This window comes from Typopeltis vanoorti, chromosome 8, assembly GCF_054136105.1.
Source record: "Typopeltis vanoorti isolate ZY-2024b chromosome 8, IOZ_Tvanoo_1.0, whole genome shotgun sequence".
Lineage (NCBI taxonomy): Eukaryota > Metazoa > Arthropoda > Arachnida > Uropygi > Thelyphonidae > Typopeltis > Typopeltis vanoorti.
In genome coordinates this window covers 142,230,841-142,258,472 of record NC_143556.1, presented here as the reverse complement: position 1 = coordinate 142,258,472, position 27,632 = coordinate 142,230,841, and the positions used below count along the sequence as shown (strand labels likewise).

At 37.2% G+C, this 27,632-nt stretch overlaps 2 protein-coding genes across 6 annotated transcripts in view; one reads left to right on the top strand and one right to left on the bottom strand.

Annotated features, from left to right (window-relative positions):
* The window catches only part of LOC150104397 (NAD(P)H pyrophosphatase NUDT13, mitochondrial-like), a 581,172-nt gene that overhangs the window by 280,292 nt on the left and 273,248 nt on the right, over nucleotides 1-27,632 (bottom strand). For 4 of the 5 annotated variants that reach the window (XM_090396341.1, XM_090396344.1, XM_090396348.1 and 1 more), the window contains one exon: nucleotides 17,478-17,756. The exons of the other annotated variant lie outside the window; for it this stretch is intronic. The gene's annotated coding sequence lies outside the window, so the exon portion shown is untranslated. The remainder of the gene's footprint in view (nucleotides 1-17,477; nucleotides 17,757-27,632) is intronic. 5 annotated transcript variants of the gene reach the window in all.
* The window catches only part of LOC150104398 (prolyl 4-hydroxylase subunit alpha-1-like), a 356,969-nt gene that overhangs the window by 86,379 nt on the left and 242,958 nt on the right, over nucleotides 1-27,632 (top strand). Inside the window, exon 5 of the mRNA XM_090396472.1 lies at nucleotides 6,161-6,321. Coding sequence (XP_090252598.1) covers nucleotides 6,161-6,321 — 161 coding nt within the window. The remainder of the gene's footprint in view (nucleotides 1-6,160; nucleotides 6,322-27,632) is intronic.

Below are 27,632 nucleotides of genomic sequence, written 5' to 3'. Positions count from 1 at the left end.
TGTCACTTTATTATAAAAGACAATCATATTACTAAAGCAAGAGAGCCCCTTAACAAATCCATGTTGATTCTCACAGATAACATTACCCTCATCTACCCAAAGGTGTATATAGTCCCATACTAATTTTTCCAAGACCTTGATAACTACTCATGACACACACAAACTGGCCTATAATTAGACACTTCTAGTCTGCTATTGCCCTTATGCAGTTGCACTATCTTACCTTCCTTCCATTCCCTAGGTACCTTTCCTTCAGCCAGACTTTTATTGAAAAGCCAGGTCAATGGAGCTGTCAGTTCTTTAGCACATTCTCTCAAAACACATGGTGAAATAACATCCAGCCCAACATCTTTATTGGTATCCAGAGTACTCAGTATTTGGAACACACTCTCCTCTTGCACCTCTAAACCCTGATGCTGCCTATCCCTCTAGTATTAAAACCTCCTCCAGGATGAAATACCCCAATAAAGTGCTCACTGAACAACTCCACTATGTGCTCTGCATCAGTCATTCTATTCCCATTTTTATCCTGCAATGTCATTCTACTGGCTACATAGCTAAAAAATTCCCTAGAATTTTCTTTGGATCTTAGTGCCAATCTCTTGTCATATTTCAGTTTTGCCTTCCTCACCATTCTGGTCACTCTCCTGGCCTGCGTCTTATATTCTTCATATATTTGTCCTCCACCCCTCTCCTTGTATATCTTCCATAATCTCTTTTTCGAACTGCAGTTCCTGTTTGATATTGTTTGTCATCCACTTTACGCCAAATTGTGTCCGCTTCTTCACCAGTGGAATACAACTTATTATTTCTGCTAAAAATTTTCTTTCACAATTTCCCAGGCACTAATGATATCCTGGCCTTCCAATTCCGCCATCCATGGAACTACCCCTAATTGTTACTTAAGACTACTATAATCACCCGCCTTATAATTCCACATACGTTACCTTTTCTTTTATACACTTGCATGTCTGTTCATTTTCCAAGTCAAAACCACATGATCACTCTCTCCAACTGGTGAGAGAGATGTCGTCTCACTTATTATCTGCTACGACCAGATCCCAAACTCTCAAACCTCCTGTTCCCTCCATCACATGCTGTCGAAGACATTTGTCCCTCAAGAATTCCAGAAATTCTATCTCCTTCTTACTACTTGCATTTTCCTCTTCCCAGCTTATACTGCTGTTGTTAAAATCTCCCATAACAATCATTCTTCTTGCACTTGCCAAGCTCAACTGCCTAAACATCTCCTCCCCACCCTCTGTGCTCCCTGGTTTATAGCAGCATCCCAATAAATATCCTGTCTTGGCAACTTCTACCTCACACCATATGCTTTCAAAACCAGTTGTGTCACTGCCTTCCAAAGCCTCTACTCTAAGAGGAAATTAGTCATCACTTATCATAAGCAGTACTCCACCACCATGTTTCCTTTACTATCCTGCTGAAAAATGCTGTACCCTGCCACTTTAATTCCATTTATTATAGCATCCTCTGTCAACCATGTCTTAGAGATCCTAATAATCTTTGGCCAGGTTGATGCTATCAGCTCCATCAATTCATTTCCTTTATTTCAGATACTCCTGGCATTAGTATAGAGCATAAAAATGTCACTGCTTCTATACCTATCATTGTCCCCTCTCGACCCCCCCTGGGCTCAATGTTTCCTGATGTCATCCCCCTACTCCCAAGGGGCCATCCCTGCTACCATCCACCATGGGAATTCTAGTTTCCCTGCATTGACACACTGACTCGTTCAGAAAACAACAATCTTTCCAAATGCCTTCTTCCTTCCTCATTCAAATACAAGCAGTCTCTAGCATACAGTTCCCTTCTGTCTTCAAACACCTTCCATCTCCAGAATAAAATACTCCAATAGTGTTCATTGACCAACTCCACTTTGTCCTTTGCATCAGTCACTCTATTCCCATTTTTATCCCACAATCATTTCTCCTCCTACTGGCCACATAGCTAAAAAATCCCCTAAGAGTTTCTTTGGATCTTCGGGCCAATCTCTTCTCATATTCCAGTTTTGCCTTCCTTACCATACTAGTCACTCTCCTAGAATGAGTCTTATATTCTTCATGCATCTGCTCTCCACCCCTCTCCTTATCTCTCTTTCATAACCTCTTTTTCACCTGCAGTTCCTGTTTGATATTGTTTATCATCCACTTTACATCCACTCCAGGCTCTATAATAAGATTATCCCATGTGAGACATTAAAACCAGATGCTCTTGTTTCAGGAATGTGTCTCTTATACATTGTAGACAAGTTTAACCAATGTTAACAAAATATTCAGGAGAATAGGAAGCTATTGATGAAATTCTACCAAAATTTTCACCTGACGTGCTGTAATGGCTTTGGGTTGAAAAACGACACATCCCAACAACACAAAAACAACACATGTATGGACTAATGGTGTACTCTATATCTAACCTTGATTTTGTGGATTTTATCCTACACAATGTTTGCACTGATTGTGTTATTAATAGATAATGTGGATCCAAGATTGTTTTTGGCTATGATGTCAACAGTAACTTGATTTCACCCAAGCACATTTAAAAGGTAAGGTATCTACAAAATATACTTCATCCTCTGTCTTGATCCTTTTTTTTTTTTTTTTTTTTTTTTTTTTTTTTGCAGCTTTCCACTCAAGGCTCCACCAATACTTTGGACAGAGTGGAAATCAAGATGATATTTTTTGGAATTGCAGTTGTTGCTGCCTAGACAATGAGTGATTTCCTCAGTATTAACTTTTATTAAAGTATAAAATTTCCAGTCAGCCTCTTCATTTTCCACATGGGTATCCGTGTAGGAGAACATGGTTTGTGTGAAGACATAGTACAAATCATAGGAAAATGACTGCTTCATTTTATGTTCTCCTCAAAGTCTCACATGAACAGCGGAAAAATGGTGGTTGTGGGGAGGAGATGGAAGATTGTAAGATCTATAGCAGAATATGTACAGGTACATATTCTGCTATAATTCTGCTAGCTGGTATTACATCAATTATTAAACAGGGTGAGGTCATTACTGTCAGATCTATCCACCAAAGACAGAGGTGTACATCATTCAAAAGTTAGAATGATGTACACCTTAATGGTATGTTACTGTCCGTTGGTGTTGGCACTATCGCACAGTGTTGTCCATTAAATCTTCAGTAAGAATTATAGGCTGAGGAAGATGCCTCAGATGCATAACCTTGATAAGATTATTAAGGTGGATTTAATTCAGAACCCAGTGGTAAATAAATGAAATATTGTAATTAGACATTTCACTGAGAGACATATGAGTACTGACTCCCAAGCAGTATTAAGCTGGAAAGGAGCATGGTTACCCGCTAGGATTGCAACTCTACTATGAGTAGAACCATCTCCAGTTCTGTCCTCACGAACAATAGTGAAATACCTTAAGGTGGGGGTGTTCTCACTGAGATTTAAATATGTTTCCTGCAGATTGAAACAGATTAGTTTGTGTTTCTGCAGAAGAACCTTGATATCACTGATATTTTGGCAGAATCCTCAACGGTTTCACTGTAAGAATTTTCATATTCTTTTGGCTTTGTAGACTTGTTCAATTTCTGAGAGACTGAGCGTTTATGTTTGTCAGGTTTATATTTATCAAATGATTTTGAGAAGTATGGATGTCCAGCATCCATCCCTTCCTCTTGAAAAATATGTAATACATTATCTGACATGTCAGGATCAGTTCTTGAGTGTTCACTTTCAGCAGACACAGAATTATTATTTTTTTCTGTGGGGATGTCTGGTGGTTTATATTTCAGTGATACCCTTGTCATAATTTTATTGACAAGTGGGTTCTCATCAAAACAAATCATTGTTGTAGAAGTTAGATCGTAAAACAGTCAGGCAACTAATGCACTCCGCAGAAAGAGACACTACCAATCATGAAGTTCAAGAATGCTGAAATTATCAGATAGTGGAAAATACATAGGTGTTTGAGTTGCTTTTTGATATTTTCTTAACTGCCACTTTCAACCTACAAGAATTTCAGGACAGGTGTGGTGGCTACTTTCCTCTTTGCATCTTCAGTTTCATAAGATGTTATCATAATTGGTATTCCACTCAATGATATTGCTTTCAGCAGTCTTTCTGAATGTTGCTGACATGTTACAACAAGTATATTACCAGAACATAGTTTTTTAATTGTTTTGGGAGATCCTGCCAGTCTGTCTAAACCAGGGGTCAGTAAACTTTTTGGACTTGATTCCTTCATGGAATTCTTGATCTCTCATCGACCCCCATCATGTTAAATAAATGATAAATAAATAAATAAATAACATAAAATAAATAAATAGGCCCATTTTAGATTGTAAGCCTATTAGGAATGTTTGGGCTTGAATAATTGTAACATCTCTACCTTGTAGATGTTTCTGTATTTCGTTAAATTTTGAATATAGGTCTGCCAAATAAAAAATATGATTTTTACATTTTTTTTAACTTGTCATATAGTGATTGGTCTACATCCATAAGAAACTTAACAGTGGAATCATACAAGTCAACAAGTCTTTGCAAGGAATCACCTCTTGACAACCCTTTCGAGATGGTCTTTCATATTTGCAGGCTTCATGGTATCATTACTGAAAGTCTTTTCACATAATAGGAATATAGGCATTGTTTCATTGGTAAATAATGGTATAAATCCAAATTTTAAATACTCTTGCGAATACTGTCGGCACTTCTTACTATCAGGGGCCGCTATTATTGGCAATATAACTTTTAAAAAATTACACAGTAAATTCAAAGTTATCAGATCACTGAACACCACTCTGATAGCTATGGGCGATAAATGCGCACTAGTCCTGATTGTCTGATAGACAATCAGAGGTAGTGCGCATTGGGGAAAGTGTGAACTTCTCCCCTCGTTGGCTCAGCCGATCAGCCAGCTGGCGTTGCATGTTTACTAGGTGTTACTCAAAATTGTTTCAGGTGTTTATTGACCTCTTTTTGACCTCTAGACATTATCAATAGTCACCTTGGATAATCACATCGACCCCCAGGAGTCAATAACGATCACTTTGCCAACCCCTGGTCTAAACCGTTCTGAATAAAGATGGGGGGACATTTTCTGTTACTGGCTTTTCACCTGTTACATGGATGATGAGAAACACTATTACATTTATATTAATGTTAGATGTATTTTGTTTCTTATTTCTGTTATCAAATGATAAATCTATGGTATATATACTTAGTTGGGGTCTTATGAGGGTCCTGAAAAATTTGAGGATAAGGATTCATGCTCAAAGGATATTTTTGTTGTTGTTCAATACTACAGATCATCCTCACCCCCCCCCCCCCCCCAGACACCACACAGCCACCCATGGACACTCACTATCTGGCAAGCAGTGAATGCTCTTGGAAGTGGAACAACCAGGGTGTTACCTCAGATTTGGTACCAGCACCACAGCATGACTTGGCCCTGTCCCAGACTATAAGGTAAGAGACTTACTGCAACACCAATGACCCTTGCAGGCAAGCCTACTAGTTAGGTGATGCTTGCCAGGTTATCCAGGACCACCAATCTTGCTGAAGCAGAAGCCAAAGTACTAGTGCATGACTACTATGATTCTCTTTTCCAGATGTCAATGGGTCACACCACATGATAAACGTGGTGGTAGGGCTTTGGATCTCAGTGATGGTAGTGTGAAAGACAGGATAGTAAAAAAGGATTTGGAAGAAGTAGAGTAAAGAATAAAAGAAGTAAAGCATAGAAAAAGAGGAAGACCAAAAGAGGTACCATCACTGGGAAGTATCCTCCAACACAAGCAGGTGCCTCAGGTGGAGGAGCTGTTAAAGGAAGGATGTATTTTAGCAATCTGCTTACATATCACAATAAGATGACAAAAGCATTGGAACAGAGATCATTGAACCTGCTGCTCACAAATCTGACAGAACATCAGTAATTTATCAAGTCTACTTGGAGCAGAATACCTTGTAGAGTGTTTCTTGAATCTCAAAGTCAATGTTCTGGAGGATGAAGGACTGTCTTGAGGATAGTGATGATCCAGCACCTTGTCAGGTATGTATTTATAATAAACTAGCCACTCAGTGTGCATATGTGTGTGTGTGTAGAATATATAGTTGATTTCAACCAAGTATAAAAACTGAAAAAGTGATGTTATTTAAAAACATTTTTGAATAGCTGGAGATTGCTTTGAACTAGGAAGACAATCATATAATAATGGAGATCATCATCATACAGTTTTATGGATGCAAGAAGCACTTGATCGTACTGATGAAGAAACAAATAAAACTGCAGATAGGACTGATATTTTGGAATTCTTGGCATTTTCTACATATATGGTGAGTGATGGCAAAAATAATTCTAATGTTAATAATGATCTAAAGCATTTAAAATAAGAACAGAACAGAACACAAAATTAAAACCATTATAATACAATAAATGAGTATTTTATATTTTATATACACACACACACACAGAATGTGTGTTTACAAACCAATGTACGATATGTACATTGGTTTGTAAACACACACATACATACAGGGTATCCCACCACCAAAAGGCAAGAAACAGTAACAGTCTCCTCCCATTGCAAAATTAGTGTAACTTAAACAGTATGCAAGTTATTTATTTTCATGGTATTGATGACAATACTGAATGATAAGAAAATAATATTTATTAACTTATTTGCTCATATTTCACTGGTATTATATCCAGCATCTTCAGAGCACAAAAACAGTTTGTCACAGTACATGAAGCAACAACAATTTGGTATAACAGTGAGACTAGTTTAAAAAATTGTAACAGACAACACAAGGAACTAAAGTCCTAATTATGCGCCATCTAGTTGGAAAAAAAGAGAAAACAAATATTAATTAGATCTTAAAATGACTGTTTCCCATATTTCTGGTAAATTTATAAAGCCATACTTGTTGAGGTTTGAAGTACATTTTAAAGCTTTGGTTGATTCCAAAAACAATTTCTCTAATTTATAATGACTTCTGTGTAGCACTTTTGTTTTCTTTCATTGATTCTGTGTGAAGGGGCATCCAAGGCATGGTCTGCTAGACCCGACTTGCCATAACGATAGTGCCGGATGTATTTTTTATATTTACCAATGCAGATGTCAACAGTTCTTCTTGTCTGTCCACATTAAGCCCAATCACAAGAATAGGGCACTAAATAAACTCCTGGATGTGATTAAGGAGAGTTTGTCCTTAGGTGAATGGATGAGAGTTACCAATTTGACATAAACTTTTTTTTAATTTTTTAAACTAGTCCCACTGTTATACCAAATTGTTGTTGTTTCGCATACTGTTACAAACTGTTTTTGTGCTCTAAAGATGCTGGATATAATGCCAGCGAAATATCAGCAAATAAGCAAATGTTATTTTCTTATTATTCTGTGTTGTCATCAATACCATGAAAATAAATAACGTGTACTGTGAACACAAGCCACATAACAATCATTTCACTGTTGTATACCATACAGTAAGTACGTGGAAAGAGTTAAACATTTCATAGAGGAATGATATTCACATTTAGGGAAAATGTCTGTACTTGTTACTCCACAGCAATTAAACATTCTTCAGTACACAGTCCATCACTTGAAAATTGTGAAATGTGCACTGAGTGTCACATGTGAACTTAATGAAATGGAAGTCCACATGCGACAATTCACCCAAAATAACTGTTACTCAAGAGGCTGGATACCTCAAATCTAGATGTCAGATCCCAAGGAATTTGTGTTTATAGAGATGCAAGCAGCTACAAGCAATTCTGTAAGTTGTTCCATGATGTATACAGAGCTGGATCTCACAAACACTTCTTTACAATGAATACACATCACTGACTGGTCTAGGTATATAGAACCTAGTTGATGGAGCCAAGAGATGCTTTTTCATTCTGATGGATATATATGAATATTCCTAAATGATAAATATCTGGTTCACATTGATCAGGTAAATAAACACTGCTTAACTTCAATGTGTCTCAATTATGAAGTTAGAAAACAGACATCATAATGATATGGAATTGTTTTTTGTGATACAGATTAGATCCAGCCATTAGACTTATAAACTCATATTAGCTCCATTTAGTCATTCCATGTTAATGCAGCTGTCTGGAGTCTGACAAAATAATAACCTAAGTTTTCAATTGAATTTTGTAATTTGAATTGCAAATTAGGAGTGCTGCATGAATACAGATGCAACGCTTGATGCAAGCTGTTAAAAAAAGAAAAGTATTAGTAATGAGGAAAGATATTGTGTTATTTAGTGACAATACTGGTTTTTATGTTTGCACTATTCAAACAATTTTTTTGTATAATTGTGTGGTTTTTTCTTACGATTTTACTGTCTCAAGTATTGTCTTCATGTATATGGATTATATTCAACGTGGTGGCTGCCAGTTTTGCTACTACACCTAGCCTTCCCTTATTTAAAGACCACATAATTCTTAACCTAGTTGATGATTTTGTAGCTTGCTAAATATACAGTATGTACACATCCTGTTGTTTAAAAATGTAGCAGGTGCGAGATTGGAATGTGTATGTGTGCATGAAATGTAGGCAGTGGGAGATGCTAGGGGACACAAATGTCTCGATCTTGGGATTTAGTAGTGGTGGAGATGGTACTTTGGAAATGGGTGATTTTCAGTTTGTGGATGCCCATAGACTTGGACAGTTTAGTGGACAGAAATAGTTTGTCTGATTGCCATGAATGTGTTTGTGATTGTCAATTCAAAGCAGAATGTGTAGATGGAGAAAGAACTCATGACAAAGGAGATGAAAGGAATGAAAACTGAGTTGAGGAGGATGAATGAAGATCTTTGGAGGATAGAGAGGTTGGCTAGTGTGAAAGGAACAAGAGTAGGTGTAAAAGAATGGCATCAAAGTGCAAGGGAGAGAAAAATTCAAGAGAATGGGAGAGACAGTGAAAAAGGGAACTGCAGAAAAGACAATAGTGAGTGGAAGCAAGGGATAAAGAGGTGAGAGAGATGAGGGAGAGTGGGAGATAAAGGAAAGCAAGAGAGAGAGAGATTGGAAGCCATGAGTCAGGGATACCAATGAGAGAAGGATGAATGAATCTGTTCAGATTGTATGCAGATTCGATTATTCAGGATAGTGCCAGAGGGGTGTGCTTAGCTGGTGGAACGATAGAGTGTGTGGCAATGGGAGTGAAGAGGGCTGAAAGTGTGGAGGAGATGATAGTAATGGGTGGGACAAATGACCTGAGGGAAAGCGTAAACCTTGTAGCATGAAATTTCAGGTTGATGTTAGACATAATGCAGCAGAAATGCGTCCAAGGAGATAATAGTGAGAATGTGCAGGAAAAGAGGTCTGGAATATGTGGTTGCATGGAGTAAGTTTGAGAATAGAAGAGAGCTGTATGAGGGTGATGGAATGTATTTGAATGCAAAAGGGCACAGGCATTTGGAGAGACTTGTTTTCTGGGCAAGTGAGTGTGTCGGGACAGGGAAACGAGAATTGCACAGGTGGAATGTCGCAATTTCTTTTGACTCCCAATTTTTTTATCTACTTCACTCAAGGTATACAATCTGTCCCTCCTGCCAACAATTTTTTCTTAACTATTTTCCATGCACTGATCACCCCTCTTTCATGAAATTCTTTCATCCATTGTACTGCTGCAAGCTGATCTAATTCTAAGACAGTTGCCTACCTTATAATTTCACATAATTTTCTTCTGTTTTGATACCTCCACATGTCTATTCATCTTCCAAGTCAGGACTACACGGTCACTCTCACCAACAGAGGGCAAGTATGATTATCTCACAATCAGATCCTCTAATGCCATGACCAAATCCAAAACTCTTGAACCTCGTGTTCCCTCCACTACATTCTGCATAAGACATTTGTTCATCAAGAAATCCATAAATTTATTTCTGTTATTACTGCATTCTGTCTCCTCTGGCAAGTTTATATCACTATAGATGAAGTCCCCCAGAATGAATGCATGCTTGCACTTGCCAAACTGATTTGCCTAAATGTTTCCTACTCTGCATAATCTACCTACTTACTTAATAAGGTACTTACTTAATATAATAAGGTGACAGCAGCATTGAATGTGGGAAATGGACTTCTGACAGATTACTGCATGATAAGTTGATAGTCAAACTAGAGCATATGGAATTGGATATTAGACAAGTGCATTGGATTAGGGATTGGCTGTCTGATAAGTATCAACAAGTTGTGTATGGGGAGTGAATGGCCCCAAAACTGACCCCTTGCCTCAGGGGTCAGTTTTGGGGCCATTACTGTTTAACTTGTATATTAATGATATCGGTGAAGATTTGGATGGAGATATTCAGTTGTTTGCAGATGATGCAAAGTTGGGATGAACCATGAAGAGTAGTGAAGATGTTGTGGCCTTACAAGAAGACTTGAATACATTGAGTAATTAGGCATGGAAATGGGGATGTGAGGTCAATGTTGCAAAATGTAAAGTTTTAAAATTTGGAAAACAAAGATGGGATGCAGAATTTATGCTTGGTGAGGATATATTGTTGGAGGCGGAGGAAATAAGAGATCTTGGAGTGATGATCGATAAGGATTCTAAAATTCAGAGGAGATATTACCAAAATGTGAGGACAACACAACAAATTCTCACAATGATACATACATAAGAGAAAAAAAATTCAACAGTGCAACACTAATGCTCAGTAAGGTAACAATGGTCAAACGTTCCTAGAGTCAAAATTAAAAACAAGAAAAAATTGGCAGAATTTACAAGTATAACACTGACTTGTAAAAGTAAGGATATTCTGGTTCCATTGTATAAGGCTCTGATTAGGGGATGTCAGTCCAAATCTGTGCACAGATTTGGTCACCTGGTTTTCAAAAGGATTAAGAGATGTTCAAGAGGGTTCAGAGGTGATTGACCAAAATAGTTTATGATCTCTGGATTGTTGAATATGAAGAAAGGTTGAGAAAATGCAATTTGCAGAGTCTAGTAAACAGGAGGAGCAGGTGTGATATGATAGAAACATACTAGTTGGTAAGAGGTTGTTATAGGAGTAATAAAGATTTCTATGCAACTGACATGCACTTCTTTACGGATGCCAATTTCAGAAGCAGTAGGAGCAAAACAGTGTCAGTTTTGCTCCTACTGCTTTCTGTAATTTATTTTCATTTTATGATAATGTGTTGAACATCTGAGATAAGTGAGATGTATATAATATGTTTTAAAATAACAAGGTAAGCAGACGTGGATAATACTAAATTAATACCAATAATTCATGTAAAATTCACTAATTGGCATAAAATTTTTACACAAGTTTCACAGGCATCTTCAGTATAAAAAAAAAAATGGAAAGGAATGACATATATACATAAGAGAAAAAAAAAAATTCAGTGCAACTCTAAAGTAACAATGGTCAAATGTTCCTAGAGTCAAAATTAAAAACTAGGAAAAATTAGAAGAATTTACAAGTATTTCCGATTATGGATATATATCTGAGCCACTGTACCTGTTCCGATAAGAATAATTTAGCAATTATTATTATTATTACACCCTCCATGGAGTCGGAAGACACACTGTGGGAGGTTCATTCAACTGTCAACATATTTATCATGCAAAATCTTAGAATCCTTAACACTCCTTGCATTAACAATACATTCTGGTAATACGTTCCATTCACTGACAATTCTCCATGTAAAAAACCTACTCCTGATACCCCTCTTCACAATACTCTTACATAATTACCTCGGACGACCTCTTTTTTTCTCTCCTGCCTTTTATCCTTTTATAATCATCTGGATTAATCCAATAAAATCCTCTCACTAACTTAAATGTCTCTATCATATCACCTTTTTATAGATTTTAAAAAGACATTTGACACTGTTGAATATAACTCAGTATTCCAAGCTTTAATAGAACAAGGAGTAGAAATAGAATATATCCATCTCATAAAAGATATTTACAAAGAAGGCACAACAAATACCACTCTTTTCAATCACCCAATTAAAATTAACTTAAGTATAGGAGTATACCAGGGCAATGTCTTATCACCTAATCTTTTCACATCTACTCTGGACAGCATCACTCGAAAAACTGACATGAATGATGAAATAAACATTGATGGTGAAATGTTAAATATTCTATTATTCGCCGATGATGTGGTATTAATATCTCACTTAACTGAACTCTTAATCAATGCTGAATAACATGGACCAAAATTGCCAAAAAACTGGATTGGAAATACATCTGGACAAAACAAGATGGATGAAAAACGAATACTGTAAAGATTATACAATCACTCCAGAATCCCACTATCGCCGGCCTGGTTGGCCGAGTGGTTAGCATATCCGCTCTCCAGCCAAAAGGCTGTGGGTTCGAATCCCGCCACGGGCATGGATGTTTGCGATTGTCTCTGAAAGTACTGGTGGTGGACACATTGATGTAGAGGATACGATTGATGGATGAGGTTGAGTGGTGGAGATGGAGAGTTGTAGAGTAGGTGCCCTCCCTCGATGAGTCTTGGACTCCTTGGAGGTGTCAAATAATAATAATAAAATAATAATCAAAAAAGTTGAAAATTACATTACCTCAGACAGTCCATAAAAATGAATAATGACATATCAAATGAAATAAGGAGAAAAAGAGCTGCTTCGATGGCCTTCAACAAAATAAAATCAACACTTACCAACCAAAACATAGATATGGAAATAAGATATAGTCACATCCTACTAGCATTAACTTATGGCAGTGAAACATGGAATACAACTTTCAAAGTGCAAAGCCTAATAACAACTCAATGTGCAATAGAAAGAAGAATGTGCAATATAAATAAAATAGACCACGTAAGACACACAGAAATCAGAAAGAAGTCTGGACTCAAATATGTAATAAAAGAAATCAACAACAGCAAAAGTAGATGGGCAGGACATCTCGCCAGAATGAGAGACAACAGATAGAGAGTCAGAGTAACAAAATGGTATCCAAGAGATACCAAAAGGAAACCTGGAAGACTGGCCTTAAGGTGGGAAGACCCAATGATCAAGAAAGTTGGAAGAAAATGGAGAATAACCGCTCAAGACAGGAATAGCTAGACTCTTTACAACCTGCAGTCATGGAGAAATCCAAACTGAAATCACATATACATCAAGGTAATCATATCACCTCTTTTCCTCCTATCCACCAAACTCTGCAATTCACATTTCTTCAACCTCTCTCCATAGCCAGCAATCCAAAGTCCTAATATTGTCGTAGTTACTCACCACATCACACTGAAACCAGGTCATCACAAGATTTGAGCACAATATTTTAAGTGTGGTTTGACCAATATGTCTTATACAGTTGCACATTCACTTCCTTATCCCTACATATTAGAGTGCTTCTTATCACAGCAGCACTATGATGTGCAGCCTTCGCAACACTAGCAATATGTCCTCTAAATGTCAGTGTATTGTCAACCATTCTCCCAAATTTCTAACCTCATCCATTTCCTGAAGTATGGCACTGTTGATATAGTACACAGCATTATATTTCTCATAATGATTAATTATATTTCTCCACTCCACCTTGCACTTATTGATATTAAAACTGCAATTCCGCTCCTTTGTCCAAGTAAAAAATTTATTCAAATCTTCCCGAAGGGAATTAACATCAGCTTGTTCTTATAATTCTTCCCAATTTTTCATCATCATCATTGAACAACTAAAAATACCCAGTCAGTCCACATGATATATCGTTTACAAATAACAAACAGCAGGGGCCAAAAATAGAACAGAACCCTGGAGAATGTCACTACTTACCCTCCTTTTTTGAGACACTGCTCCATCATACACAACCTACTAGTATTGTTCAGAGAGACAATCTCTGATCCATCTAACCAATATACTATCTATTCCCATCCTCTGCAGCTTGCACACCACCTTATCATGTGGTAATCTATTAAATGCTTTTGAAAAGTCTAAGAATATCACTGTCTGTGATTCCCCTTTATCTAACACACCAGAGCCTCCATAGCTCAGTCAGTATAGACGAAGCCCTTTGGTCGGAAAGACCCGAGTTCGATTCCCATCCATGATGTGAGGAACCTTTCTCTGGTCTCTTTTGATTAAAGGTGGGTTAGCTGGTCTCATATGGAGGTAGATGGTTTTTCCTCCAGAAACTCGGGTTTATCGTCCCTCAGAACAGGCAAACTGGCCCTGTAAATAGATGCTGCTATTAGAAAGGCTCAACCAGTTCTAAGGGGCAGTTGAGGATCAGGGAGGAATCCCACATGAATAAAATTTAAAAAAATCTAACATACCACCTGCTACCCTATCACATAAAATGTAAATAAATAGCTAAAAGAAGACCTACCCATTACAAATCCATGCTGACCACCGCAAAAAATGCTATGTCCATCAACCTAATCCTGTATTCTATTCCTAACCAATCTCTCCAACACTTTGACTACATGAAATTTCAGGTTGATGTTAGACATAATGCAGCAGAAATGCGTCCAAGGAGATAATAGTGAAAATGTGCAGGAAAAGACAGTACAACTGCAGCTATACAGACTGGCCTGTAGTTGGAGACTTCTATCTTAGAACCATTCTTGTGGAGTGGTACTATTTTGCCTTCTTTTCACTCCTTAGGAACCCTCCCCACTGCATGACTTTCATTAAATAACCAGGTCAAAGTCATAGCCAACTGTGGTGCACATTCCTTGAGAATACGTGGTGATATGTCATCCATTCCCACAGCCTTATTAACATCTAACCCAACCAACCAACCAACACCTGATATGCCTCTGATTCTTTCGCTTCCAATTCTCCTAATATTTGCCTCCCTTTTATACATTGCACCACATCATTTACATCAGTATGATATATGCTGATAAAGTGCTCATTCAATAACTCCACTATATCCTTTGCAACTGTTATTTTGCTGCCATCACTATCCACCAGTGTCAACTTGCCACAGTTATTCTTTCTCTTGCTTACTATATAGCAGAAAAATTCCTTTGAGTTAACATTGGCACGACCAGCTTTCCAATCTCCTCTTATACTGCAACTTTTCTTTCTTTAACATGCTGGTCACCTTTCTAGCCTGCACTTTATACTCTTCATGGATCCAATCACCACCAACTGTCTTGTACCTCCTCCATAGCATTTTCTTTTACAGTACAATGTTTGCTTGATTTCACTTTTACTCTATTTACTTGCTTAATCCTTGGTATGCATTTATACACTGCTTTTGTCAGTTACTGCCTTGTGATTTCCCATGCATTGTCAACATCTTTTTTACCTCAGTTCATCTACCAAATGTATTGATGCTAACTGAATACAGAGCTTCCAATAATCATCCACTTTATACAGTACAGCTTCCTTGATTTCACTTTTACTCTATTTACTTGCTTAATCCTTGGTATGCATTTATACATTGCTTTTGTCAGATACTGCCTTGTGATTTCCCATGTATTATCAACATCTTTTTTAGCTCATCTCATCTACCCAATGTACTGAGCTTCCAATAATCATCCACTTTATACTTCCACATTATATATCCATTTTTTGAAGTAGCCTTTTCTTGTTTCACACTTCCCAAACAAATTCCTTATGGATTTCTTTATAAAAAAATATGTTATTTTCTATAGCGAATGATTGATTATTGAATATCTAAAAAGCATTATCTAAGAACATAAACTTAGTACAGCGTAATTCTTGATATATTACGGCCTCAGTGTAACACAAAGCATAGTAAAATAATTATTAAGAATGATGGTGGAACTGTGCACTGATGTAGAATCTTGTTTCCCAACTTTCAAGGTGGGAAACAGGATTCTACATCAATGGATCTTTATGAAAAATCAAGATATCTTAAAGTGGTAACTGACTGTGCTTTCCCACAGTCAGTGATAACCAGTGGTGCACTATGGAAATTTTAACAAAGGGCTCGCATCATCGAGCAAAAAAAAAGCCGTATTTCACACAAAAACTTTTATTAATACAGCTTATGTACAAATGCCAATCAAAAGGTATGAGGGGACAATCAACCTGTAAAGGTTATCATTTTTAAACAAATATTTCATGATCTAAACATGAAATATTTCCACACGATCATCTGTGTTAATTTATCTTACATAAGAAAAACATTTTTTAACTATCAAAATGTAATAAGAATACAATCTTTTATAATGACACAAATGTTTTGTGTCGTTATAAAAAATGACATATTATAAACAAAATTTATTTTGTTTGTGATAGAAGTTTTTATGACAAACAATATATAAATAATAAATAAATATTATCTAAACATAATAAATTTAGTTTAATCCTTTATCCCAGTGAGAGCAAACAAAGTTTGCACCTGAAAATATCTTCAGGACTGAATATAGTGTTGTACTATCTTACCTGGGTAAGTAGTACAATACCAGACAACTCGTAGCAAAGGTGGAGCAAGCTACCAACACTCCTAACCCAGTATCTCCCATAATGCAAAAAACATCTCCTTGTGGATATGTATACTGTTATGCATTAAGGGATTGGCCACTACCCATACTAGTTTTGACCTTTATTGAGGCCTCTTCAATGGGAACCATGCCCAGAGTTGGAAATACCAGGCAGAAGCAGTAGCAAGGTCATCTTTACTTATAGGAGTTGCCAAAAGGTTTGCCACCTTTTTTCAAAATCATTATCTAAACATAGCGCATGCGCTTATTTTATTTTCAAACTTGGGTGCATTCGTTATAGAGGAGTTGAAGCAATAATTCCAAATAAACTATACACTGCCGAATAGACAAATTTTTGTTAGGTTACCGTACGAGTTTGTCGCTTAATATATTTCAAAAAAATGTTTTTTTTTTTTGAAAAAATAAAAAAGTAAACAAGAGGCTCGTAAATTTGAGAAAAATTTAACAAAGAGCCCTCGCAAGCCCCTTATAGCTCACCACTGGAGATAACTGACTGTGCTTTTCCCACTTTGTTCAATTTCTAATCTTAATCTTTGAATAGCATTTCAACATCTTCAAAGCAAAACCTGTTACTTGTATTATTAGAAATTGTTCATAAAATTGTCAATAGAGCAAAAAGTCCTTTAGCAGTATTTAATGTTTTTCGTTTTCCTTTTGTGGAGAAATAGCATAGTTGTGACATTTAGATAATACTAATACTTCCTTATGAATATGGTTGGCCAGAAATATTAATTACTAATTTGTCAATATCATCAAGGTTTGGATGAGAAAAGTCTCTTAACTCTTCAAATATTAATTTGAGTCTGTCCCAGATTATAATGAATAATCTTCTGGAAAATTTATAAGAAATCTGAGGTATAATGCAGAACAAATCTTAATTGATTGACTTTTTTCTCACTCCACTGACAGAGGCTGATGTGCTATTTATCCTAAAAAAGCTAATAGCTTTGCTTTACAAAGCAACTTTCCTGAATTAAAACCCTAATGTCATTACAAAATAACAAATGTCTTATCATTACCAAAGCAAATAAAGATAAGGCTGTTGGAGAGGGGGGAAAAAGAATATTACACTCACCTTAATGCTCTGCGACCACTTTACTTAGCAACCTTCCTCTTTCACTACTGCAGTAAGCCAGATTAACTCATTCAACTCGCTCATTCATGGTGTCTCTTTATTAGAGGATGAATTTAAGAAAAAATGGTAGGATATTTTATGCAACCTAAGAGAATATCATTTTCATAAGATCCACAAATCAGAAGTTTCATTAAGTTCAGTTATTGACAGCATCAGCTGTCCCACTTATATAGAAGGCTGAAGAAATAAAGAAGTATCAGGTTGACATAATTGGTGATGCTGAAACAAAGGAAACAAAAACAGGTGAGATTCTTTTAAATAATTGTAAATAACCACTAAAAGATGTTAAATTCAGGCAACAGTGATCAGAGAAAGAGTGAAGAAGCTGCAATATTCAACACTAAACACAAGGATAAGTTTCTTGAATGGCAGGCAATATCAAGAAAAGTGATGAAGGCAAATATTAAAATGGGGAATTTGAGAATAAGACTTATTTGTACATAAGATGCCACAGAAAGTTCTAAGGAAGAAGTAAAAGAATTTTTTTTGAGTCATTAGAGAACACAGCCAACACACACAAAAAGGAAAAGTTGATCCTCAATGAAGATCTTAAGCAGCACAGCAAACGAATATCTGACAAACAGAAATGTTTGAGAAAATTTGAGAATAAAATATATAATAATAAATAAAAGGGGAAATGCAGAAAAAGACATTATGTGAAACAGATAAAGAGAGAGTTCGAGAACAGTTGCATGAGGAATATAGGGCTCAGGTTAGGAAAGTTACTGGTATTGCAAAGAGAGAAAAATTAGATATGAGAGAATACTGACACTGCAATCCAAGGAGAATCCCAGAGGAGTTTTTTGCTATGTGGCGAGTAGGAGGAAAAATTACGATGGACAGATTACCTAGATGGGTGGAGATGTGAATCGAACGATCAAAGCGGATGATACAGTTGAGCCATTTGATGAACACTTTAGAGTGTTTCATCCTGGTACAGTAGGCTATATTCCTAGAAGGATAATGAGTGATGAAGTGTTAAAAGTGAAGGAAGAGAGAGTTAAATAATTAAATAAGGCAAGGGGAATATAATGGAATTCACCATGTGTTTTATGGGAATGTGCAACGGAACTAACTATGCCAATTGCTTGGCTGTTTAAAAGTCTTGCAATGGGACAGGTACCTGAAGAGTAGAATGAGGGTAAAATATTACACCACTGCATAAGGGTGGCAGTAGAATGGAGGTATCAAACTATAGGCCTGTTTGTATTTCTTCCTTAGTTGTTAAGAATCTGGAAAAATTGATGAGAACTCGTATACAGAATTGGACAGAAGGGTAATATTATTTATGCAGGTCAGCATGGATTTCTTAAAAGATGATCTTGTTTGAGTAATCTTTTACAATCGAGTAACAAGAGCAATGCATGAAGGTAAGGCATACACTCTTTTTTTTTTTTTTTGATTTTTCGAAAGCATATCAAAGCCCATATGCAATATATGGATTTGGATATCAGGTTAGTGGATTGGATTAATGATTGGCTCTCTGGTAAATATCAGAGAGCTGTATATGGGGAAGCAGGAAGGTTACAAGTGGAGTTCAATAGGGTTCAGACTTGGGAACCACTGCATTGAAAGTTTATTTTTCACTTGGTCAGACTATAATAAATTTAGTTTAATCCTTTATCCAAGTGTGTGCAAACAAAGTTTGCACCTGAAAGTATCTTCAGGACTGGGGTAAGGTGGTACAACACCGGGCGACTCCTTGCAAAGGTGGAGAAAGCTACCAACACTCCTATCTCAGTATCTCCCATAATGCAAAACACATCTCCTTGCGGATATGTCTAATGTTATGCATTAAGGGAAGGGCCACTACCCAGACTAGTTTCGACCTTTACTGAGGTCTCTTCAGTGGGAGCCAGGCCCAAGTGGAGATACCAAGGCAGAAGCATTAGCAAGGTCATCTCCTCCTCCCACTGAAGAGACCTCAAAGGTCGAAACTAGTCTGGGTAGTGGCCCTTCCCTTAATGCATAACATTATACATATCTGCAAGGAGATGTGTTTTGCATTATGGGAGATACTGAGATAGGAGTGTTGGTAGCTTTCTCCACCTTTGCAAGGAGTTGCCCGGTGTTGTACCACCTTACCTCAGTCCTGAAGATACTTTCAGACGCAAACTTTGTTTGCACACACTTGAATAAAGGATTAAACTAAATTTATTATTGAGAACCACTGCAGTTCAATCTTTATGTCAATGATATTGTAATTGGCCTACAAGGAGATGTTCAGCTTTTTGCAGATGATGTGAAGCTTAGGAGGATTATTAGTAATAATTCTGATGTTTTGTCTCTTCAAGAGGATACGTACAGGCTGAAAGTGAGCAAACAATTTGGGTTGTCCGTTTATGCACCTAAATGTAATGTTATAAAATTTGGGATCCACGTATAGGATGCTTCATACTCACTTGGAGGGGTTATACTATAAGAAGTAGAGAAGCAAGGGATCTTGGGGGCGACTGTGGATAGAAATTTGAAGTTCCGAGGACATATTGCAAAGGTTGGGAAGATAACTCAGAGAATTGCTGTAATGTTGGTGAGGACATTGATCACAATAGATAAAAGTATGGTGGTCTTATTGTATAAAGCATTGATCACACCACATCTGGATTTATGTGCTTAGATCTGGTTACCATGACTTGAAGGGGTGAAGTAACCTTGGAGAGACGTTGCTGAGAAGGGAAAAAAATTGTATCAGGACTGTACAATGGTTGATTATGCGGACAGACTGAGGGTATGATAGACTGCAGAGTTTGGTGGATAAAAGATAAGAAAGATATGGTCGAGACATTTCAGCTATTGAAGAGTTATCGTGTTAACACTGAGATTTTTCATATGATAGAACAAGGGAAAAGAGGAAGGACAAGGGGACCATCCCTGGAAGCTGCAAAAGGAAGTAGTGAGTAAAAGGGTAAGAAGTACGTTTTTTGCATGGAGAGTGGTAGAAGCATGGCTTGAGAGGGTGGTGAACATGCAAACAGTGTACGAGTTTAAGGAGTGGTATGACAGACTTTGTGCTGACCTCCCACGATGACTCTTGTGACTCCATGAAGGTCAGAAAAATAACAATAATATTATTATATTATTACAATGTTTGTATAGTTTACATAATTCATGGTTTATCATTTTTAGAGGGACCTGTGGCATAGTATAATTATTAAAAACGACATTAAAGTCCACAGTAATAACTTTAATTAATAAATAAGGTAGATATTTCATACTAAAACTAATAATACATCTTCAGTGTTACAAACAGATAGGAATAGAATACAAGTAACGAACATTCGGTGGATCACCTATTAAATACAACGTTGTTGCAAGCTAGGAAATGAAGGAAATTAATAAATAATTAATATTTAAGATAATTAGTTTTTTAATGATTACATAAAATAAAAGTCTCCGAGATCTTCGAGAGAGAGAGAGGCAATCATTTCGATTTAAATTCGGTCAGTGTAAAAAAGCTTTACAATTTTTTTTAAAGAGGCGATCATATTTGAACCTGCATCTATGAAGGAGAATAGCTTTATCCCACTGGATATTATGAGTAGTGGTAATACTGTGTTGTGCTAGACCAGACTTCTGAGTTTCGTTGTAATCAATATAATATTGATGTTCTTTAATTCTTTTTTCCACAGAACGGCCAATTTGTCCAAAATAAGAAACATCGCATTCACAAGGAATTTTGTAAACGCCAGCCAAAGACAGAGATGACAGTTTATCTTTTGTAGAAGGCAATAAAGAAGAAATTTTGTTAATAGGAATATAAGTGGGAATCAATTGGTACTTTTTTAAAATTCTACCTATAGGTTCTGAGATTCCTGGAATGCAGGGGATTGGAACTCTGCAGACTGTTGAGGAAACCTAGGTATTGGAACATAAGATTCAATTATCTGTTGGATTTGATTAGGGTGGTAATTATTAGATACCATTAACTTTTTAATGATGGAAAGTTCTTGTTGTAAGATTTCTGGAGAAGAGCAAACTTTGTGCCCTATTAATTAGAGATTTAAGAATGTGAAATTTTTGGAATGTATGGTGAGCACTCTTTTTATAAATGTATCTGCCAGTAAATGACTGTACAATATAAACTCATATTGTACAGTCCTGAAACCATCTTTGTTATCCACCTCTGTACCCTTTCAACAGTCAATTTATCCCCTTCAAATAATGGGGACCAAATCTGAGAACAATAGTCTAAGTGTAGTGTGATCAGGGTCTTATACAACGGAATGATAATGCTTTTATCTCTACAGGTCAGCATCCTTCTCAGTATTGCTGCAATCCTCTGAGTTACCCTCACCACATTTGTAATATGCTTCCTGAATTTCAGTTTTCTGTCAATCATCACCCCCAGATCTCGTCTCCCCTACCTTCTCCAGTACAGCTCCTCCAATCGAGTATGCATCCTCCCATCGATGGATTCCAAACCTCAAGACTTTATATTTTGCTGCATTGAACTGAAACCCCCATTTATTTGCCCATCTGTCATTTTCCTAGTTTATTCAAATCCTTCTTCAGGGCTGCCACATCTGCACTATTACTGATAACCCTTCCCAGCTTCATATTGTGAGTGGCACTATGGAAATAAAGAAAGGTAGAAATGAAGAAAAAAAAGAGATACTAAGTGATCCTTTTGCAAAGATGTGTCATCCAGGTGGAGAAATTGTAGTTGCCAGTGTGAGAGAGGCTAATATGAGAACTGAGGAACTCTGCAAACTGCATGATCTCAGTTTATCAACAGTGCCAACACTATACAGTCCTGATATCATTTTTGTTATCCATTTTTGCACATTTCCAAGGATAATTTACCACTTTCAAAACCAGGCAACCAAAAAAATTGAACTGCCATCTCTCTGTCTCTGCTGGTTTTCGTCCTTCTCAATATTGCAGCAATCCACTTCGTTACCTTCACCTCCTTTGCAATATGTCCCTTAAAATTCAAGTATCTATCAATTACCACACAAAAGTCCCTTGCCTCCTCCACTTCTTCTAGTACTTTCAACAGAGTATGGTGAGTTATTGGCAGATGCCAAACTACAAGACCTTATATTCAGTTGCATTAAACTACTACCATCATTACTTTAGCCATCTCTCTAGCTTATTCAACCTCTCATGAAGAGCTATCACAGCAGAATTATCACAAATAAACCTTTCCAGCTTCACATCATCTCCAAACAATTAAATATCTCCCTGCAGTCCATAGACAATGTCATCGATATAAAATTTAAACAATACAGAATCTAATACTAAGCCCTCTGGGATCCCATTTCTAATCCGTTTTCTTGATAGCACTCCTTCATACACAACTCTCTGAATCTATCAGACAGCTAATCCCCATTCCAAATCACTAACCTAATATCTAAACTCATCTACTATATCATCTTGTGGCACCCTGTCAAATAACTTTATATGAGGGAGGAATTGGCAAGTCGGGATATCATTAGTGTGTGGGAAATTATGAAAGAATATTTGTTAGCAGCAATGGTAAGTTGTATACGAGTGAACAAGAGGACACAATTTGGAGCAAAGTGGATGACAAACAATATTAAACAGGAATTGCATGCGAAAAATGGGCTATGGAAGAGATATAAGGAGACAGGTGAAGAGAAGATGCATGAAGAGTATAAGACACAGGCCAGAAGAGTGACTAGTGTGGTAAAGAAGACGAAACTGGAATATGAGAGGAGATTGGCCCTAAGATCCAAAGAAAATCCTAGGGAATTTTTTTTTAGGTATGTGGTCAGTAGGAGGTGAAATTACTGTGGAAGAATGACATTGTGGAATAAAAATGGGAATAGAGTGACTGATGCAGAGGACATAGTGGAATTGTTCAATGAACACTTTATTGGTGTATTTCATCCTGGAGAAGTCAGTTTTAATGCTAGAGGGATTGGGTAGGTTCGAGGTTTAGAGGTACAGGAGAAGAGTGTGTTTCAAATACTGATTACTCTAGATGTCAGTAAGGCTGTGGGACTGGATGGTATTTCACCACGAGTTTTGAGAGAATGTGCTAGGGAACTGTCAGTGCCTTTGACCTGGCTTTTCAATGAAAGTCTGCTGCAGGAAAGGTGCCCATGGAATGGAAGGAAGGTAAGATAATGCCATTGCATAAGGGCGGTAGCAGACTGGACGTGTCTAATTACAGGCCAGTTTGTGTGTCATCAGTAATTAGTAAGATCTTGGAGAAAGTAGTGAAGGACTGTATACAGCATTGGGCAGATGAGGGTAATGTTATCTGTGAGAGACAACATGGATTTGTGAAGGGACGCTCTTGTTTTAGCAATATGGTAGCCTTTTAAGATAAAGCTACAAGAGCATTAGATGAGGGAAAGGTATATACTGCCATTTTCATAGACTTAGCGAAAGCATTTGACAGGGTGCCAAATGATAAGCTGATATTTAAGTTGCAGCACATAGGTCTGGATGTCAGATTGGTCAACTGGATTCAGGATTGGTTGTCCGATAGGTATCAGAGAGTTGTGTATGGTGGGGCAGTTTCAAGGAAGCAGAGAGTTACAAGTGGGGTCCCACAGGGCTCAGTACTGGGACCTATATTGTTTAACATTTATATCAATGACATTGTCAGTGGATTGCAAGGGGATATTCATTTGTTTGAGGATGATGCAAACCCGGGAAGGATTATTAGTAATAGTGCAGATGCGGCAGCCCTGCAAGAGGATTTGAATAAGCTAGATAGATGGGCAAATGAATGGGGGTATTGGTGTAATGCAGCAAAATGTATGGTCTTGAGGTTTGGGAAACATTGATGAGACACTGCATACTCTATGGGAGGAGTTATACTGGAGGAAGTAGGGGAGACAAGAGATCTGGGGTTGATGATTGATAGAAACCTGAAATTTAGGGGACATATTGCAAAGGTGGTGAAGGTAACACAGAGGATTGCTGCAATAATGAGAAGGACGCTGACCTGCAGAGATAAAACAGTTATCATTCCGTTGTTTAAGACCCTGATCAGACCACACTTGGACTGTTGTTCTCAGATTTGGTCACCAGGATTTGAAGGGGATAAATTAACTGTGGAAAGGGCACAAAGGCAGATAACAAAGATGGTTTCGGGCCTGTACAATGATAGTTATAAGGATCAGCTGAGGGAATGTGGACTGCAGAGTTTGGTGGATAGAAGAAGGAGAGGTAATATGGTTGAAACTTTTAAACTGTTGAGAGATGGTTACAGGGTTGACACTCGGGAGTTCTTTCATTTGGTTGAACAGTGGGAAGGTATGATGATAAGAGGCCATCCCTGGAAGTTACGAAAGAAAACTGAGCAAGAGGGTGAGGAGTGGTTTCTTTGCATAGAGGGTGGTTGAACCATGGAATGCATTGCCTGATGGAGTGGTGAGAGCAAGAACGGTCAATGATTTTAAGGAGTTGTATGATAGACTCTGTGTTTCTTGGGGGGGGGGGGACCTCCCCTCGATTAGTCTTGGTAGACTGTCTTTCTTAGGAAGGCCCTCCCACAATGCGTCTTTTGACTCCATGGAGGCCTGTATAATAATAATAATAAAACAAATACAGTCATCCCTCGACTTATTTCCATTAGAAGATACGTCCGTGATCCCATAACGGAATAACATTTTTGACTGTACTTTGAAAATTCTTCGAACAAGATGCAAGCAAATGTAAAGTAAAAAGTTTGCTATTTAGGAACAATGCACCACGCATAGTGACAACAGTGCATTCAGCAGCAGCAACCTCCCTTGGCAATCTGCATGTGTCTTTAACAGTTCCTCTGTTGATTTTGTGTTTGAGAAATAACTTATTTGTGTATTTATTGTTAAATATTCACAATATTTTGGGTAACATGACCCTACATGCCCAACCAAAAAACCTATCTTGATCTTGAAACGAAGTTGCAAGTTATAAAGCAACGTTAAGCTGGTAAGACCATCAATGTGATTGCGCACGACTTTGGATGTCTCATTCTACAGTGATGACCATTTTGAAAAATAAGGATAAAATCATAGAGGTTGTGTGAAAGGATCTGCTTCCATTAAATCGACGAGAGTGATGAAGCAACAACAAGGTCCTATTGGTGATATGGAAAAGCTACTTGCATCATGGATAGAGGACCTGAACCAAAAATGCATACCCCTTAGCACTATGACCATAACCGCTAAGGCATTAAGTCTCTTCAACATGTTGAAGAAAAAAGCAGGACCCGATTACAACTATGAATTAACGCTTCTTCCAGTTGGTTCATGAGATCCAAGCAGAGTTTTGAACTGCATAATGTGAAAATGTATCGTGAATCTGCAAGTGCTGATGAGAAGGCTGCCAAGGAGTTTGTAGAGAAATTGGATAAAATTATCATGGAGGAAAATTATTTGCCACAGCAAATATTTAATATGGATGAGATCTCCTTATATTGGAAAAAATGCTTGAGTGGATATTCATCCAGAAAAGGCTAAAAACCTATGCCTAGTTTCAAAGCTCTTAAAGACCGTATTACGATTCTGTTAGGGGTAATGTGGCTGAATATAAACTGAAACCATTTGTGATATGACACAGTGAGAATCCACGAGCCTTCAAAAACATTGGGAAGCATAACTCTGCCAGTTCATTATTGGAGCAATAAGAAGCCGTGGATGACTCAAAAATTGTTTGATGATGCCTTAATCAACTGTTATGCGAATGAAATGGAAAGCTATTATGTTAAAGAAAATGTAGAATTTAAAATTTTATTAATTCTAGGTAATTCTCCAGGTCATACACCTTGTATGGGTGATCTTCACCCCAAGATCAAGGTCATGTTTCTCCCTCCAAACACTACTTCATTGAACCAACTTATGGATCAGTGAGTTCTTGAAGTGTTTAAAGCTTGTGAAAAAGTTCTCTACAGAGAACTTTTTCACAAGCCATTTTTGCCACTGAAGGAAATGATCAGACTCTCATGCATTTTTAGAAAGCATTCAATATTTATCACACTATTAAAAATATTGCTATGGCTTGGGACTAAGTGACCTGTCGATGTATGAGTGACAAATGAAAAAAGTCATTAAAAAGATTTGTGCATGATTTTGGAAGTTTTGAAAAAAATGAAGTCCTTTGTAAAGTGAGGGTAACAGTGAAGAAATAGTGGGCCTAGCAAAACAATCTGAATCTCGAAGTGAATGATGATAACATAACTCAACTCTTCTGCAACACATTGTTCAGGAGCAATGTGTTGCAGAAGAGGAAGAACAACAAAAAAACGAAGGAAAAGAGAAACAAGAAGAGGTAGTTAAACAAATCACAGTGAAGGGTCTTGCAGAAATGTTCTCTGCAATTAGCAATTTTCTCAAAATGGCTGAAGACATGGACCTCAATGTTGAACGCTACTTATTAGTAGAAAGGAAAGTACATGATGCGTTTGTTTGCTATACACAAATTTGTGATGAAAAGAAGAAGAGGAATAAGCAAAGCATATTGGACATTTTCATCAAAAAAAAAGGTTATTTGTGTTTTTGATGAAAAAACAAATAACTTCATATTGGGAAGGCAATGAAGATGTGATTGTGGAGGAAGATTTCGATGATTATTCTTCTGTTTTATAGTGCCAGTAAATCACAGTACAGTTTTATAAGGTTTAAAAATTAAAATGACAGCATATACTTATTACAGTTAAGTAACTAACTCCTATAACTCCATTGAATTAATGTATGGACTTACGTCCTACCGGATGGAACAGAACCCCAATGCAAGTCGAGGGATTACTGTATGCCCTTTAGCAAATGAGTTAACATGCTTTTGCAACAGGATGAGTTCCAAAGGAAGAATGAAAATTGGGGAAAACTGTTCCACTTCACAAAGGTGGGGGGGGGATAACATGAAGGCTACAAATTATGGGCCAGTCTGTGTGTCTAGGATTGTTGTTAAAATATTAGAGAGTTTGTAAGGACTAGGATTCAGAAGTGGATTGATAAGAGCATTATTCTTTGTGATAGTCAGCATGGGTTTGTTAGGGGAAAGTCATGTTTCAGCAATCTGCTTACGTATTATGACAAGATAAAAAATTTACTCAATAAAAGAGATGCACATACTTGGATTGTTCCAAAGCCTTGATAGACTGTCTCTTGACAAGCCAGTAGCCAAGCTGAAACA